This window comes from Musa acuminata, chromosome BXJ2-7 (genome assembly GCF_036884655.1).
Source record: "Musa acuminata AAA Group cultivar baxijiao chromosome BXJ2-7, Cavendish_Baxijiao_AAA, whole genome shotgun sequence".
NCBI classification, from domain to species: domain Eukaryota; kingdom Viridiplantae; phylum Streptophyta; class Magnoliopsida; order Zingiberales; family Musaceae; genus Musa; species Musa acuminata.
In genome coordinates, this window is record NC_088344.1 from 1,945,638 (window position 1) to 1,961,712 (window position 16,075).

At 44.1% G+C, this 16,075-nt stretch overlaps 1 protein-coding gene across 3 annotated transcripts; it reads right to left on the bottom strand.

Moving 5' to 3' along the window:
- Positions 1 to 1,677: 1,677 nt before the first annotated feature.
- Positions 1,678 to 15,590, bottom strand: LOC135616568 (E3 ubiquitin-protein ligase RDUF2-like). Of its 3 annotated transcripts, XR_010488390.1 has the most exons (3): positions 14,342 to 15,590; positions 5,785 to 5,930; positions 1,678 to 1,873 (listed from the first exon to the last, which is right to left on the bottom strand). XR_010488390.1 is itself a non-coding variant. In XM_065115890.1 (2 exons), exon 1 carries the CDS (start codon positions 15,374 to 15,376, stop codon positions 14,384 to 14,386), a length of 993 nt encoding a protein of 330 aa, XP_064971962.1. In that variant the 5' UTR covers positions 15,377 to 15,589; the 3' UTR covers positions 1,678 to 1,873; positions 14,342 to 14,383. The 3 variants fall into 3 exon arrangements, 2 of the variants coding, with proteins under 2 accessions (XP_064971962.1, XP_064971963.1); XM_065115890.1 differs by lacking the exon at positions 5,785 to 5,930 and having other exon boundaries at positions 14,342 to 15,589; XM_065115891.1 differs by lacking the exon at positions 1,678 to 1,873 and having other exon boundaries at positions 5,686 to 5,930.
- Between the last annotated feature and the right edge of the window lie 485 nt (positions 15,591 to 16,075).

A 16,075-nucleotide genomic window follows, 5' to 3' on the forward strand; every position in this document is an offset into this window, starting at 1 on the left:
CCAACACGTGCCAAGAGAAATCTACAATGGTGGAGGCATAGGGTGAAATGTGCCCAAAGCATATAAGTCAAAAAAATCCGACCTGCGCCAAAAAAAATCCATTACAACAAAAGCACATAACTAAACGTGCTTGAGACTTATCAATCGGAAAAACCCCACCTATGCTGAGAGAAATTCACTACGGTGGAGGTGTAGAGCGAATCGTGTCCAAAGTGTGTGAGTCAGGAAAACTTGACCCATGCTAAGATAAATCCGCTACAATGGAGGCGTATGGCAAAATGTGCCCGAGGCGTGTGGGTTGGGAAAACTTGACCCGAGCCAAGAGAAATCCCTCATGGCGGCACAAAGGCGAAATGTGCCTGAGGTGTATGAGCTAGGAAAACTTGACCCGTGCTAAAAAAAATCTACTACGGCGACGGTGCAAGATGAAATGTGCTTGGGGCATGTGAGTCGGGAAAACCCAATCCATGCCAAGAGAAATACGTTAATGTGTCATAGGGCGAAATATGCTTGAGGCATATGAGTCAGGAAAACCCGACCCTCACATGACCAACGTGTCCTTTTAACCTCACAAAAGGATAGGTTGGCAATGGGCATATCGGATAAATTAAATACTGCACTCTGTACCCCTCTAATAAGAGCCCTGAAGCACAAGAGAGGGATAAATGATAGGAAATATATTAACAACTAACTATCACATGACACATAAGCACCACGTAGAAACTATCATGGAAGGAAATGGTCCAGGTCACCCTCCACCACTTATATGTTAGCATGGATAAAAAGTCTAAAGCAGATCATTCGAGCTTGTCTCCCCCTTGTCACACATATGAACAAAACGTCAAAATAGGGATGTTGGGACAGCTACAAATTATCCCCTCCAAGGTCAGGAATAAAAGCTAATCCCCTAACAAACTTCCTTAGTCACCATCTTGAACACTCCTGCACCCTTGAATTTGGACCACGTCGAGTTGACTCAAATATCGACGACAATTTCCCCTAACAAATGACGATGTAGTTGAATCTAATTATGAAATGTCCCTCGAACATGATGTAACCAAACCCAATAGTGAAGCATGATTCAATAGTGATTTGATCAAATCTACTTATCAATTAAGCCACGATGCATTGTTTCATGATAACATGACCAAATTCAACTAAGAAGCCTTCCACGATCACAATACGATCTCAAGCCTTATCACGAAACACCATTTCGATAATGACAACCAAATTTGACTATGAAGTATCCCTTAATCACGATGAAATCAAACCCGACCATAAAACATCATTTAACAACAACACGATCCAATCCAACTACAGAACATCTTTTGAGTAACCCAAAATTATTTCATCCAGAAGTGTAACAAATGATATGGTCAAGATGACCAATTCATCCTCCGTGACTTGTGTGTCTCAGTTTCCATCCATCACTGTTGCACCTCAAAAATAATTCTCAAATAAATCAAGTTTTATTATCTATCACAATCTCACTCCAATTCTCCACACGATGTAATCACAAAGACCAAAGGCTGCATAGCAGTTACCTGAGACGGTTCTTATTCTAGTTGCCCTCGGTCATTGCAAACACCTTTGCCTCATCAGTTCCCAACTGGAAGTCATAACATTCGTGGTCACGATCAATTTTATGCCTGAAACTGCAGAGTACAATCACCGCAATAGAGGAGAAAAACATAACCTGTACACTGTCGATTAAAACATTAGGTCCAAGAATTGTACAAAACTACAAATGATCAGGGCAATCATTGACATCGGTCTTTTGTTTGCGCTAGGAACATCACGCAGAACAATCATAATTATACAACCATTACGGTAAGATATAGATGGTCGATGCTGACTTTTCTAACAGCTACAACTGCAAAAACAAGGGGAGAGCATAAAAAAAAAGAGTTAGGACTTACAGCCATTATGCAAGAACCATTAAGCTATAACAGGGAAAGTTATTTCAATGATACTTTCAAGCGCAAGAATGCAAATCTAAGTGCTAGTGCATCAAACATGGCATGCAAGAAACAGGCACTCAGCAACAAAGATGAGATACTGGAAAATCCTAATAAAGAATTACACAACTCTCACAGCTCATTTTAGCACTAAGATGAGGATAGATTAAACTTGGGATCTCAGGAATGATTGTACATAAAAAATGTTGTAATTATAAAATCCTGATCAGAACCAGGCAGTCAGCTGCCATCTGCTGCCTGTATGCTGCTGGTCTAATAGCACAAGATGCAAAGTGATAACATAGACTACACAAATGTGTGCTTAGTATTTGCCAAGAATATATTAGGCCATGAAACAATGTCCCAGCATTCATAACATATGATAGAGTCGCAAATATCAAATAGGCAGTGCCGTTCTTGAAGTTGGTTTCATAGATCTTAGGTACTTCGATAAAATGTGTAATTGATTAATGAAATCTGTAACAATCAGCTGTTTTTGCTCTCATTTCAAGACAAATCAATAAATAAAAGTTAAAAAGACAATTTCTACATTGCTTTTCCATCTTTGTAAGAATTGACCATGCTGCTGGTTCCTCACCAGGATGGTAGTTAACCTACTCGATGAGGCAATTACCCAAGTTCTCCGCAGGTTGTGTTGTATCATACTATATCTATCACTATCCCCAAAACCTGGAGCTTCTTTCTAAAACACTTGGTAGAAAATTAACAGAATCAACAAAAATGCATCATATATATCAGCGGATCATCCATAATGTGAATGGAATATATTTCTGTAAGATTAGTTAGAGACAAACTGTTGACATACTTGTTAATACATGTGATGCAGTTCAAGACAGGTGAAATCACAATTCCAAATATTAAGAAGTCGTAATTCCTACAAATCTTACAAACTGGTGAAGATCCAAAAACTGGTCCATCAGACCTTATGTTAAATTTCCATTACTAAGCTTAAAAACAATTAAGCCTAACCTTTAATAGTGCACAGAGTAGGAGCAAGATATAAGGTGAGAGTTATAGACTTATAGTTAATCAGCATCAAAGAGTATCACTGAGAAAAAAGATAGTAATCAGGGGGAAAAAACCAAAGAAACGTTGAGCTGGCTTTTCTTCTTTCTACACCAAATGTAGACATGAAGATACCCCAATTTCTATTACCTCAGTAAACTAGCAAACAATTGGATTCATCTAAGATAATCTAAGATTAGCCATTAGTTGTCCTCTTTAAAAGCATATAGGCCATTGTCTCACTCAATCTGTAACACAAAGATGAACTACTGCATTTACAAAATGAGTCATTATCCAAAAACCATATCCGAAAAAGAAAATGAAAAAAAAAGGACAAAAGTGGTCATTTGAACAAATTCTTGCTGTCCCTGAGGACTCCTAGGATAGACTAGAAACTTGTGTCTAGTATATAACGAAATCTATAACAACTTTCAGGGACAACTCAGACCAAGCTACCACATGAGTTATTTTTAGTAAAAGTCACTGTATAATTTTTACCCAAAATTCAAGTTATGAATGTTCTCCAAGATTAGGAAGCCAGTCCTGCTATTTTTTAGCATATATTTGTCAACATCATGTCAGAAAAGCCATAAGAAAGACTATGACTCCAAGATTTAAGATTGGAAGTCCTCATAGAGACATTTAACCATACTTGACAAAATGTTCATGCAAGAACCACATGTAACAAGTCTCAAGAACTTTTGGTCCAAAGAAAGGGAACTTATTCAGTCTAAGTTAGACAAATGTTTTAGATGCTCCAATCATCACTTATCCAATCAAATGACATGATCAAAGAATAAATTTCTGGCTTAAATAGGCAATTCCAGTAATGCATGCCACTATCTATCCAATTGAAAAGAAAAAGTTAACATGCCCTCTTTTAGTTTGTAATGGTAAGTCCAAAACTAGTAGCAACAAACCAATGAGTAAATGACCAAATTTTGTATCATTTTCCACATAAACATAGAAAGTTGTATCATTTTTAGCTTCACAATAATACTTGAACTAGACAAGTACCATTTACCTCAGTAAAGAATTTATAGAAAATTCATAGTGTATTTGCGTTATACCAGGCTTACAAACAAGTATTTACTATCTAGGCATGTCATTTTATGCAAACAAGGTATAAAATACATAAGCATTGGCACACATATTGACTTTTTCTTAAATATTGAACTTCTTTAATTATTTAATTGTTCCAACAATTTATGAGAACAACCACTTGTAAACCTTTAGGGTTCAAATGACTCGAAATCCTGGAATCAGTCCATGCAGTGGCTCCATACAGTCCAAGCTGGAAGAGAAGAGGTCTTTATGAAAGCAAAAACAGACATACTTTAGAAATATGTACAGATCTGCTTGGTTTTCCTCCATTCCCTCATTTTTTTTTCTTCATTTTATCCTTTTTCTTTCAAAAGACCTACCTATGTCAGTGTGAATCGTGATCCACACTGAATTCCATTGTGTGCAATATATGAAGAGTGCATGTTAAAATATGGTAATAATAGACATAAATCCATTGTGTGCAAAATCCTTAGAGAAAATGCATGTGAACTAGTCCGAATCTCTATAAGATTTGTATTCCTTTCTTCTTATCATCTCTATAAGATTCTGGAACATAGAGATACCATATTCATAAAAGTTAAAAGTAAAGTTTTCATTACAGTACAATATAAATTTTAAAAGAGTGGTGTTCCCTTGGCTAAATACATCAAGGTTTTTCCTTACAGAACCCTGATGGGTCCCACCAGGCCACCACCATATCAAGTGCATGGTTTAGCCACTGCAATGGGGAGCCTCAACCATTGTACGAAATCAGCAACAGGAGTCCAATGTTGTTTGATTGTCTCCAGCTCAAATTAAGAGATGAACATCATAATGTAGAATATTCTACAGTTCCACTGGCTAGAAACACAATTACTATATCACCAAATCTAAGCCTTCAAATTCACATTTCACAGATGTGAAAATGAGAGAATAATGACCTTTTGCGTTGTTATCTTTTTCCTAGTTTCCTCCTAACAAGAAATCGTTGACGTCTAGTATTTCCTCTCTCCATTAACTAAATAGTGTCAATCTATAGCTTGGCCCCCCAACAGGAGTAATAATAGATTTTTAGAGTTAGGATGTTTTTCTAGTTCTTCTTCTTGCGAGGAACTAATTGGGCTTACTCTCTTGTTTTGCTTTCATATATATTTATCAGAATTGCTCGCAAACTTTAATTTTCCTCATAAGGTTTATTATGGTCAGAGGGATATCAAAAACTCTACTTCATACAATTGACCAGAAATTCAAATGAACATCTCATAAACATTCTACATTTTCCTCACTTCTAACTGTGAAAACATTCGTCTGATTCCTTGAAAAATTTAGACCACTCATAAGGATGAAACCAATGGTCCCACTTTCCTCACGTATAAGGGTAAAAGAATGGAACTTTTTTAAGGCCTTCCCTCCTCTCCGTAAGCATGAAATACCCACCTAACATGAGATATGAAGCATGTCATTGGAAAACCCTAGCCGAGGAACTTAGCAAAATTTTTTTAGCAAATTAGTCCTATTACACATAAGATCATCAGCTTCATTAGTGAGATACCAAACAAACCTAAAGCTCCAACAAATAGGAGGGACTTATGCTATATTCTGACTTAATTATACCTAATCCAATGCCATCGTTAGGCACTTAGGCATCTCAAAGTGCTGACCTAGAAAGAATGAGGATTCATAATTGGCATTCTCTACCAAACACCTTGGCAAGAGAACAGTAAAAGAAGAGTTTTGGCAACATTGATCTCCAAACCTAATCAGTTCATATGTACATAAAAAGTGCAGTATATTGATCTTATGGTAACTCTCCGGAGTTGTTGAAGAAGGACACCCCATAAAAATGGACTACTTATAGGATAATGGAGAATTCATCTGCTCAGCACCACCAATGTGGACAACCTGCAAGTGTTATTATCCATAGTTTAATATGTTATAAAATGGAAGACCATATAGATTGTTCTATAACAATATACAATAGAGTGGCTGCCAAGCAAAAGTTGAATGATTTTCTTATTTCCATTGTTGATCTGTGCTCGATTTAAGGTTAAGATAATCAACATGACTAACTACTGTAACCCTCATACTTTCTTTGATTGCAAAAATAGATAAATAATTGGATTATAACTTGCAAAGGGAGATGAGAGGATTATCTTAACCACCAATTTAACCCTCCAAAATCCTGAACCAAACACCACGAATTAAAAAACTCTAAAAAAGAAAACTACAGAGTCAATATTGAGGGAATTGAAACTATCTTTACTCCCAAATCTCTTCCAACACTTCATGGAAGTTGGTCGTAAGGTTGCAAGTCTTCAAAGGTCATGTTCCATAAGAGAATTAAAAATCTTGAAGCATCGATCCAAGTTCCAACAGAGATCAAATTCCAACCTAGGATTTTCAAGTTCCAATATAGATTTCACTTTTTGAGTTTGGTTTAGGGGTTTCATGCTTGTGTGTTTTCTAACTTGGAGTTTCAAGGTCCTTAATCCTTGACATTTCCAAGTTCAAGGTATCCTAGTAGCTCATGTTGTGAGCAACTGACCAGGACTTCTAACTACCCAATCTCACATGGGAATAAGAATGTTTTTGGCTGAAAGTTTAAGGCCTATATAATCACTGATAAGACTAATAGGTTCACATCAAAACTGCATCACTCTAGGAACCCTTCCACCATCCTTTACAATTTAAGGCATCCTGATCAATTCCTAGAAAAAAATACAAATGTTCAATATTGCAAAAAGTTATGTTTCAGGATAATCGACTTCGTTAATTGCTTCAATGTCTCACAATTTTTCATTTTAAAGTAAATCTTTTCCTTCATATAAAAAATATTCTCTCTCATCAATCTGTTGCCAAGTTGCATATCTTTATCATGTCGGAAGAAAATGAACTCCTCACCATTAACCTGCATACATCTTGGTTAAGTGTTAAATAGTAACTCTAATGACCATTTGGACTCCTTCCAATCATCTTTTCTTAAGTCAGTTGTTCATGATATTGAATATACGGTCATACCAGTAAAACAATAGCAATGACATCAAACAAGGAGACTAGAAATGATTAATTTGGAGGGAACCATGGTAGGCCAACTGTTGATATCAGGTGTATGAAGAGTACTTGCAATGAGTTTCAGTTACCATCGCCATTTTCCAAATATTTTCATGTTCTTAACATAGAAGCTACAAACACTGGTACAATTTGCAAGTAAATTTGCATAAATCATAAAGAACATCTGTTACATATTTATATTCAAACACATAGGATTATCAATATCCTCAAAAAAATAATTGGGATCGGCAAAGAATAATGCTCGGAGTACCGGTAGTCAAACATTAGAAGTTATAATCATTTGTTCCAACTCTAAATTGAGTAGACAGATAATTGATCTATGGCTACCGAACATTACTATCAATTTAACTTCCAACGTGGTACATGGAGATCCTAAGGAACTAACACATACAATGAACTAACACGAACGGTCGTCGCGCACCCGCAACAACTCCGTTCAACGAACCGTTCGTCGCTCACACCCGCATGTACAGCTGCTTGGCAGCATGTTTTCTCATGGTTTTGGGTCATTTTGCTTGTAAATATGTAAGTTCGAACAAGCTGCAGCGTTGCAAAGCGACCGTTCACCGAACCGAGCAAAACAGTCCCAAAACAGCCCAAAACAGCTCCGTTTTCGCGTGCCGCGGGAGGTGAGCGGAGAGCTGCCTCCGCTCACCAAAATGTCAGCCAGCTCAGACCCCAGGAACCCCCCGGGTGGCACATGGCTGGATGGGGCTTCGGTTATATACCGGGCGTTGAACACTCTTTCGCAAGTTTGCACGTGACCTTTACAGGAACTTGGTTTTGCGCCCGGGACCAGGTGAGCGGCTGTTTGTGGGCTTGCAGCTGTTCGTTCATCCTTGAAAGCCTTGTTTTTCTCCCTCTCCCTCTTTTCTCTTGTGCACACAAGGTGTTCGACGAATTGCTTGTAAAGCTTTCCTTTTCGCGAGACTTCGGGACTTGTCCGTTGCTCGTTCTTTCGATCTAACTCTCTTTCTCTTTTACAGGTCCTTCGGGACCTGCGAGAGGTTACAAAGTGGGCTGATCCTTGCGGAGCAAGATCGCAAGGGCGAAGCGCGACTTAGGCAACGCAAGCTAAGTTCGCGTCTTTGCCGCACGGGTGACTCGCAACTTAGGCAACGCAAGCTAAGTTCGCGTCTTTGGCCGCAAGGGTGCCGCACGCCTTAGGCAATTCCAGCTAAGGTCGTGACATTGTGGTATCAGAGCCAGGTTAAGCTCTTCGATCGAACAGCGAACGAACTTCGCAATTTCGCCATGGCAAAGCATCGTGGCGAATCAAGCAAGACGGGGCAAGCCGGAACCTTGCCCCAAGCAGCCGCAGGTGGGCTGCATGTGCACACTCGCTCTCATGCTGTTGGAGCCGCTCACGAGGATCGCGGCAGCGAACAGGATGATCGAGAAGTTGGCAACTCTCCGCGAGCGGAGGAAGCGCAATCTGGTGCGCTAACTGGGAAAAAGAGTCATAAGGAGAGACTCACGACGGCGGAAACCCGCCTGGATGTTCTGGAAGCGAGCATGGAGGAACTCTACCATGGCCAACAAAGACTTGTTGGGGTAGAGAGCTCGCAAGAGGAAGCGGAGTCCAGGATCGACAAGGTCGAGGCCCTAGTCGACCGACTGTCTGATGACACCAAGGACTCCGTGCAGCACTTACAAGATGTTGTGGCGGAACTCACTGCAAAGGTGGCCATGCTTACAAGAACGCTAAATGCGGGAGGAGGCAACACCCGCGCTGCACCGCCACAAAATTTGAGGGCACCTGAGCCCCATGGATATGGAGGGGCCAGAGATGCCAAGGAGCTCGAGAACTTTCTGTTCGACATGGAGCAATACTTCCGAGCTACGAGGCCCGATTCTGAAGATACCAAAGTTTCTATAGCAACAATGTATCTGAATGGAGATGCGAAACTTTGGTGGCGAACTTGTTGGGAGGAAATCCAACAAGGTCGGTGTCGAGTCGACACATGGGAAGACATGAAGCGGGAGTTGAGAACTCAGTTCCTACCGGAGAACACAGAGTTCGTCGCAAGAAGAAAATTGAGACAACTCCGCCAAAGTACCACCATCCGAGACTATGTGAAGCAGTTTTCTGCACTAATGCTGGACATACAGGACATGTCCGAGAAGGACAAGTTGTTCAGCTTCCTTGATGGTTTGAAACCATGGGCTCAACAGGAGTTGAATCGAAGGAATGTTACCGATGTAGTCGGGGCAATTGCAGCTGCAGAAAGGCTTACCGACTTTGTTTCCTCTGAAGACCCAACGAGAAGGAAACAGTCTTCAGGCAATCGCCCTCCAAAACATTCTCGAGGGAAGGAGCTCGGGAGCGAACAGAAGAAGAAGAGCTCCCACAAAGAGCCGAACCCGAAAGGCAAGGCCTCAAAACCTGGAGGATGCTTCTTGTGCGGAGGACCGCACATGGTAAGGGAGTGCCCACAAAAACAGGCACTCAATGCATTGACGGCTTCCATCCACCCTCCCCGATCGGACAAGGGCAAAGCTGTCGCCCTTAGCTCAAGCAGTTCTGAATCCAGCAGCGACGATGAGGAGTCGCAAGGACCCCGAATGGGAGCAATGCGTTTGCTGAACGCTATGCGGGGTCAAGTGGGGGAGAACATAAAGACGAAGGCACAAAAAGCAGGAAGTAACGAGCTGATGTATGTGGATATTAAGCTAAATGGCCAAACGACCCGTGCAATGGTGGATACGGGCGCTACCCACAACTTCATAGCCGATCGCGAAGCACAGCGACTTGGGTTGACCTTGGAGAAGAGCCCAAGCCGAATGAAAGCGGTGAACTCGGAGGCCAGGCGAATCTCCGGGTTGGCGAAGGGTGTTCCTATCAAAATCGGGACTTGGAGCGGAAACACCAACATGATGGCCGTGCCACTGGACGACTTCCAAGTGATTCTTGGAATGGAGTTTATGCACGCGGCGAAGTTGGTGCCGATGCCGTTCTTGAACTCCCTATGTATGATGGGAGGCGATGACCCCTGCGTGGTTCCCGTCTCTCGGAGAGGAACCAAGGAGCCCCAACATATTTCGGCATTACAATTGAAGAAAGGGGTGCGAAAAGGCGAACTGACATTCGTGGCTGCTATGAAGCTAGAGCCACTCAACGAAGAGGCCATTCAAGAACCTGCTATGGTGGCGAATGTCCTGAAGGAGTTCAAAGACGTTATGCCACCCGAGTTGCCGAAGACTCTTCCACCACGCAGAGGTGTGGATCACAGTATCGAGCTAGAGTCAGGAGTGAAGCCTCCAGCGAGACCACCCTATCGCATGCCCCCGCCAGAGTTGGCAGAACTCAGAAAGCAGTTAGGTGAACTGCTAAGCGGTGGTCTCATCCGCAGCTCAAAAGCACCTTTCGGAGCTCCAGTTCTCTTCCAGAAGAAACAAGATGGGAGCCTCCGATTATGCGTCGACTATCGAGCCCTCAACAAAGTAACAGTGAAGAACAAGTATCCCATCCCGCTCATCGCGGACTTGTTCGATCAACTGGGCAAGGCCAAGTATTTCTCAAAACTCGACCTTCGGTCGGGGTATTGGCAGGTGCGCATTGCTGAAGGCGACGAAGCGAAGACTACCTGTGTGACCAGGACGATATCGTCGTCTACAGCCAAACGCTCGAGGAGCACGTCAAGCACTTGCGGACGATTTTCAAGGTTCTCAGGGAGAACACTTTGTTCGTAAAAAGGGAGAAATGCTACTTTGCTCAAATTGAGATTCTATTCTTGGGGCATCGAATCGGTGATGGCTCCATTCGGATGGATAAATCGAAGGTGCAAGCAGTTGCGGAATGGCGAACTCCAAAGAAGGTGCTAGAGTTGAGATCCTTCCTTGGTTTCGTCAACTACTATCGACGCTTCATTGCGGGATATTCGAAGCGGGCAACCCCACTGACGGAGTTGCTGAAGAAGGAGCAGCCTTGGAAGTGGTCTGACAAATGTGAGATAGCATTCCAAGATCTGAAGGCTGCTGTTCTGGAAGAACCAGTGCTCAAATTGCCAAACTATGAAGAGCCCTTTGAAGTCCATACAGATGCTTCGGACTTTACTATTGGTAGAGTACTCATGCAAGAAGGTCATCCGATGGCCTACGAGAGCCGCAAACTCAACGAGACAGAGAGGCGGTATCCAGTGCATGAGAAGGAGATGACAGCGGTGATCCACTGCCTACGGGTTTGGCGACACTACCTCCTCGGGTCGCGATTTGTGCTGAGGACAAACAACATCGCCTTGAGCTATTTTCAAACTCAGAAGAAGCTCTCCCCAAAGCAAGCACGGTGGCAGGACTTCCTGGCTGAATTTGATATGGCAATGAAATACAAGCCCGGGAAGGCGAATGTCGTGGCCGATGTGCTGAGTCGGAAAGTGGAATGCGTGAACGCTGCACAACTAGAGGGCAGAGGCCAAGCAAGTCAGTTACACTCCAACTTCCTTTCCCGAATCAGAGATGGACTGTATAGTGATCCCCAGGCAGTTATCCTGATGCAGCTCATCAAAGAAGGCAAGGCACGACGATTTTGGGTCCAGGAGGGACTTGTTTACACAAAAGGGAATAGGGTTTATGTTCCCCGAGTGGACAATTTAAGGCGTGAACTCTTAAAAGAGTGTCACGATTCCCTTTGGGCTGGACATCCCGGCATTCACAGAACGTTGGCTCTCGTGGAGAGGGCCTTCTACTGGCCAAAGATGGGGATTGATGTGGAGGAGTATGTTCGAACATGCCTTACTTGCCAACAAGACAAGGTGGAGCAGCGGAAGCCGGTGGGACTTTTGGAGCCGTTGCCCGTACCAGAAAGGCCATGGGAGAGCATTTCCTTAGACTTCATATCAAACTTGCCACCTGTAGGGGGACTTGGATCGATACTTGTGGTGGTCGATCGGTTTTCAAAGTATGCAACTTTCATTGCTGCTCCCCTACACTGTTCAGCTGAAGAGGCGGCCAGACTGATGATGAAGGGTGTAGTGAAGTATTGGGGAGTCCCATACAATATCGTTAGTGATCGAGACGCTCGATTCCTGGGACGATTCTGGACCGAGCTATTCAAATTGTTGGGGTCAAAGTTATACTTCTCTACAAGCCTCCACTCCCAGACGGATGGTCAGACTGAAAGAATAAATTCGCTCTTAGAGCAGTATCTCCGGCACTACGTGAGTGCCAATCAACGAGATTGGGTGAAGCTGTTGGACATCGCCCAATTCTCCTACAACTTGCAGCGGAGCTCTGCATCCAACAAGAGCCCCTTTGAAATTATCACAGGACAACAACCGTCGACTCCGCACACTATGGCAATTGGGTATACTGGGAGTAGTCCATCAGCCTACCATTTCGCAAAGGAGTGGCATTGAAATGCCGATATTGCGCGGGCTTACTTGGAGAAGGCGGCAAAACGGATGAAGAAGTGGGCAGACTTGGGAAGGCGACCACAAGAGTTCAAAGTTGGCGATTTGGTGTTGGTAAAGCTCCAACCAGCATCACTCCAATTCTTCAGGAAAAGAGTCCACAAAGGATTGGTGCGTAAGTATGAAGTATGAAGGGCCCTTCCCAATTATCAGCAGGGTAGGCAATGTTTCTTACAAGTTGCAGCTGCCGGCGTGGTTCAAAATTCACAACGTTCTTCACGCCAGCAACCTGAAGGCCTACCATTCGGATCCGCAAGATGCTTCTCGAAGTGTTCCAACTCAGCTACCTCCCATCACAGCCTCCTACGAGAAGCGAGTGGAAACCATTCTGGCGGATCGCAAGATAAAGCTACCCAACGGAGCGGAGCAGACAGAGTACTTGGTGAAGTGGCGAAAGCTTCCCCGAACTGAAGCCAGTTGGGAGCCTGAAGACGCCCTGCGACATGAAGAAGAAGTCATCAACAACTACCAACAAGCGTCGACGAGGGCGTCGACAGTTTAAGTGGGGGAGAATGTCACGAACAGTCGTCGCGCACCCGCAACAACTCCGTTCAACGAACCGTTCGTCGCTCACACCCGCATGTACAGCTGCTTGGCAGCATGTTTTCTCATGGTTTTGGGTCATTTTGCTTGTAAATATGTAAGTTCGAACAAGCTGCAGCGTTGCAAAGCGACCGTTCACCGAACCGAGCAAAACAGCCCCAAAACAGCCTAAACCAGCTCCGTTTTCGCGTGCCGTGGGAGGTGAGCGGAGAGCTGCCTCCGCTCACCAAAATGTCAGCCAGCTCAGACCCCAGGAACCCCCCGGGTGGCACATGGCTGGATGGGGCTTCGGTTATATACCGGGCGTTGAACACTCTTTCGCAAGTTCGCACGTGACCTTTACGGGAACTTGGTTTTGCGCCCGGGACCAGGTGAGCGGCTGTTTGTGGGCTTGCAGCTGTTCGTTCATCCTTGAAAGCCTTGTTTTTCTCCCTCTCCCTCTTTTCTCTTGTGCACACAAGGTGTTCGACGAATTGCTTGTAAAGCTTTCCTTTTCGCGAGACTTCGGGACTTGTCCGTTGCTCGTTCTTTCGATCTAACTCTCTTTCTCTTTTACAGGTCCTTCGGGACCTGCGAGAGGTTACAAAGTGGGCTGATCCTTACGGAGCAAGATCGCAAGGGCGAAGCGCGACTTAGGTAACGCAAGCTAAGTTCGCGTCTTTGCCGCACGGGTGACTCGCGACTTAGGCAACGCAAGCTAAGTTCGCATCTTTGGCCGCAAGGGTGCCGCACGCCTTAGGCAATTCCAGCTAAGGTCGTGACAGGTAGTCAAACATTAGAAGTTATAATCATTTGTTCCAACTCTAAATTGAGTAGACAGATAATTGATCTATGGCTACCGAACATTACTATCAATTTAACTTCCAACGTGGTACATGGAGATCCTAAGGAACTAACACATACAATGAACATATTTTTATCATATTATTTAACCTTAACGCCTTTGATACTTAAAGAGGGGAGGAAAAAAGAGCAATGATATAGAAAGCTAAGAAGGGTAGACTATTTCTCCTCTCCTACAAAAAGCTAAGAAGAGTCAGCAATTTATCATCTCCTATTTGGATAAATAGGAAAAAATAGCACATATAACTTTTCTCTACCAAGCTCCAATTTTGGAGGGAAAGAATAAATCACATTCGATAAGAAAATCAATTTCTCTCCTAAGCTCTGTGTAACTAAACGAGATATGTAGTCTCACGCTCTCCCATAGTATTATCATCTATCAAATTCCCTAATTCCAAAAAGAGTAAAATTCCACAAAGAGCAACAAACATAGAGAGTCAACCATACCTCAATTTTCGAACTTAGTAGCAGAAGCCAATCCACAATGAGTCAATCAAAAAAGTAGTTCTCCCTACTCGCAGAAATCATCGTGTCCCCTTCATCATCCACCCTTCCTCCAACAGACGCTTCACTGAGTTCCACAGGCCACTCCGACGACACAGTCTCCCCACTGTTAGCTGGTCCAGCCCCCAGCTGCGCCATCTGTGTCGGCGATGTCTCCAAGGCCGAAGGCTGATCTGAAGCCGCCATGTGCCACCGTCTCCCAATTTGCCGCAGAAGTGTCAAAGCCGGGCTATCATCCTCCTCCAACAAGCGTTCGAGCTGGGCTGAGAACTGGGTCGGGCGATTCAGGGCGTTGGACCCGTCCGATGAGGACGATGAAGAGGGAAGACGGGAGCGGCAGACAGGGCAGGAGTTATGGAGGGAGAGCCAAGGGACGATGCAGTCGGAGTGGTAGAGGTGGGAGCAGGGAAGCCGTCGGGCAGTGGAATCAAGGGGGAACTCGTCCTTGCAGATGGCGCACGCTGGGAGGGAGGAGGCGGGTTCGGAGATGCGGACCGTGGGGAGGGCGTAGATGGAGGCGGCCGGGGCTGGAGAAGGGCCACGGCGGGCGGCTGGGACCGGTGGCGGGGGGTCATCGGCCGCGGCAAGGTGATCCATTATGCGGCGGAGGTAGGACTGGGCGGAGGCAGCAGAGGCGAGGCGGCGGTCGTCGGCGTCGGCCTCATCGATGTCATCTGAATCGGTGTCAGAGAGGGTAAGGGACAGGGATGGGGGACCAGGCGGAGGAGGAGGGCAAGGAAGGGGGGAAGGGTTTTGGCTGTGGCTGTTGTGGTGGTGGTCCATCACTTCAAGGAAGTCGCCATGGCAGTTGGGGCAGAAAAGGGCGGCGGAGGAGGAAGAAGAAGTATAAGAAAGTAGGGCGACGCTCATGTCGCACTCGTGGCACCAATAGTTCGGTGGTGCAGGAGGCGGAGGAGGAAGTGGAACTGCGCCGCCGTCGTCGGTGGCTTGGGCAGGTGGAGTGGCGGCGGAAGACATAGATCCCTTTCCTTCTCTGAGTCGTCTCCGCCCCGAGAAGAGAAAGAAAAAGAAGGAGGAGAAGAAAACAGCGGAGGGAGTGCCAATAGAGGAGCCCTCGTGGGGGCAGGTCGGCCGCAACTTTTGCTTATTCAACAGAAGAAGAAGAAGAAGAAGAAGAAGAAGAAGAGGAGGCGCAAAGAATAAGACGACCGGTAACCCAACAGATGTGTACATGTGTAAGACTCGGTAAAGGTACGCACGCACGCACGCACGCGCCTCCTAAGTATAAGAAGAAGCAAGAAGTGGGCGATACGTATGTATGGATACACCAAAGGAAAAAAAAAAAAATCAATTCATTCAAATTTTATTTTATATATTAAAAAATTATCTTCGAATAATTTAAGTTTCATTTTTTGACACGTGAAAAATATAATATTACGAATATAAATTTATTCTATAAAGATTTGATTTTAGAACTTTACTATCAATAAATAGTGAAAGATTGATTTTATTGAAACAATGAAACTAAATATTCACTTTTCTAAGTATAAAGATCTTAATATAATGTTAAATATAACTAATTAGTCCCGATCAACTGAATTATCATCCAATCTATTAGACCAAATGAACTTGGTTTCTACTTGGGGCCCAATGGGCTGTCATCAGTTTGATCGTGGCAACAAAGGTCCCATGGATCACCATCTTCTTTGATCAGAG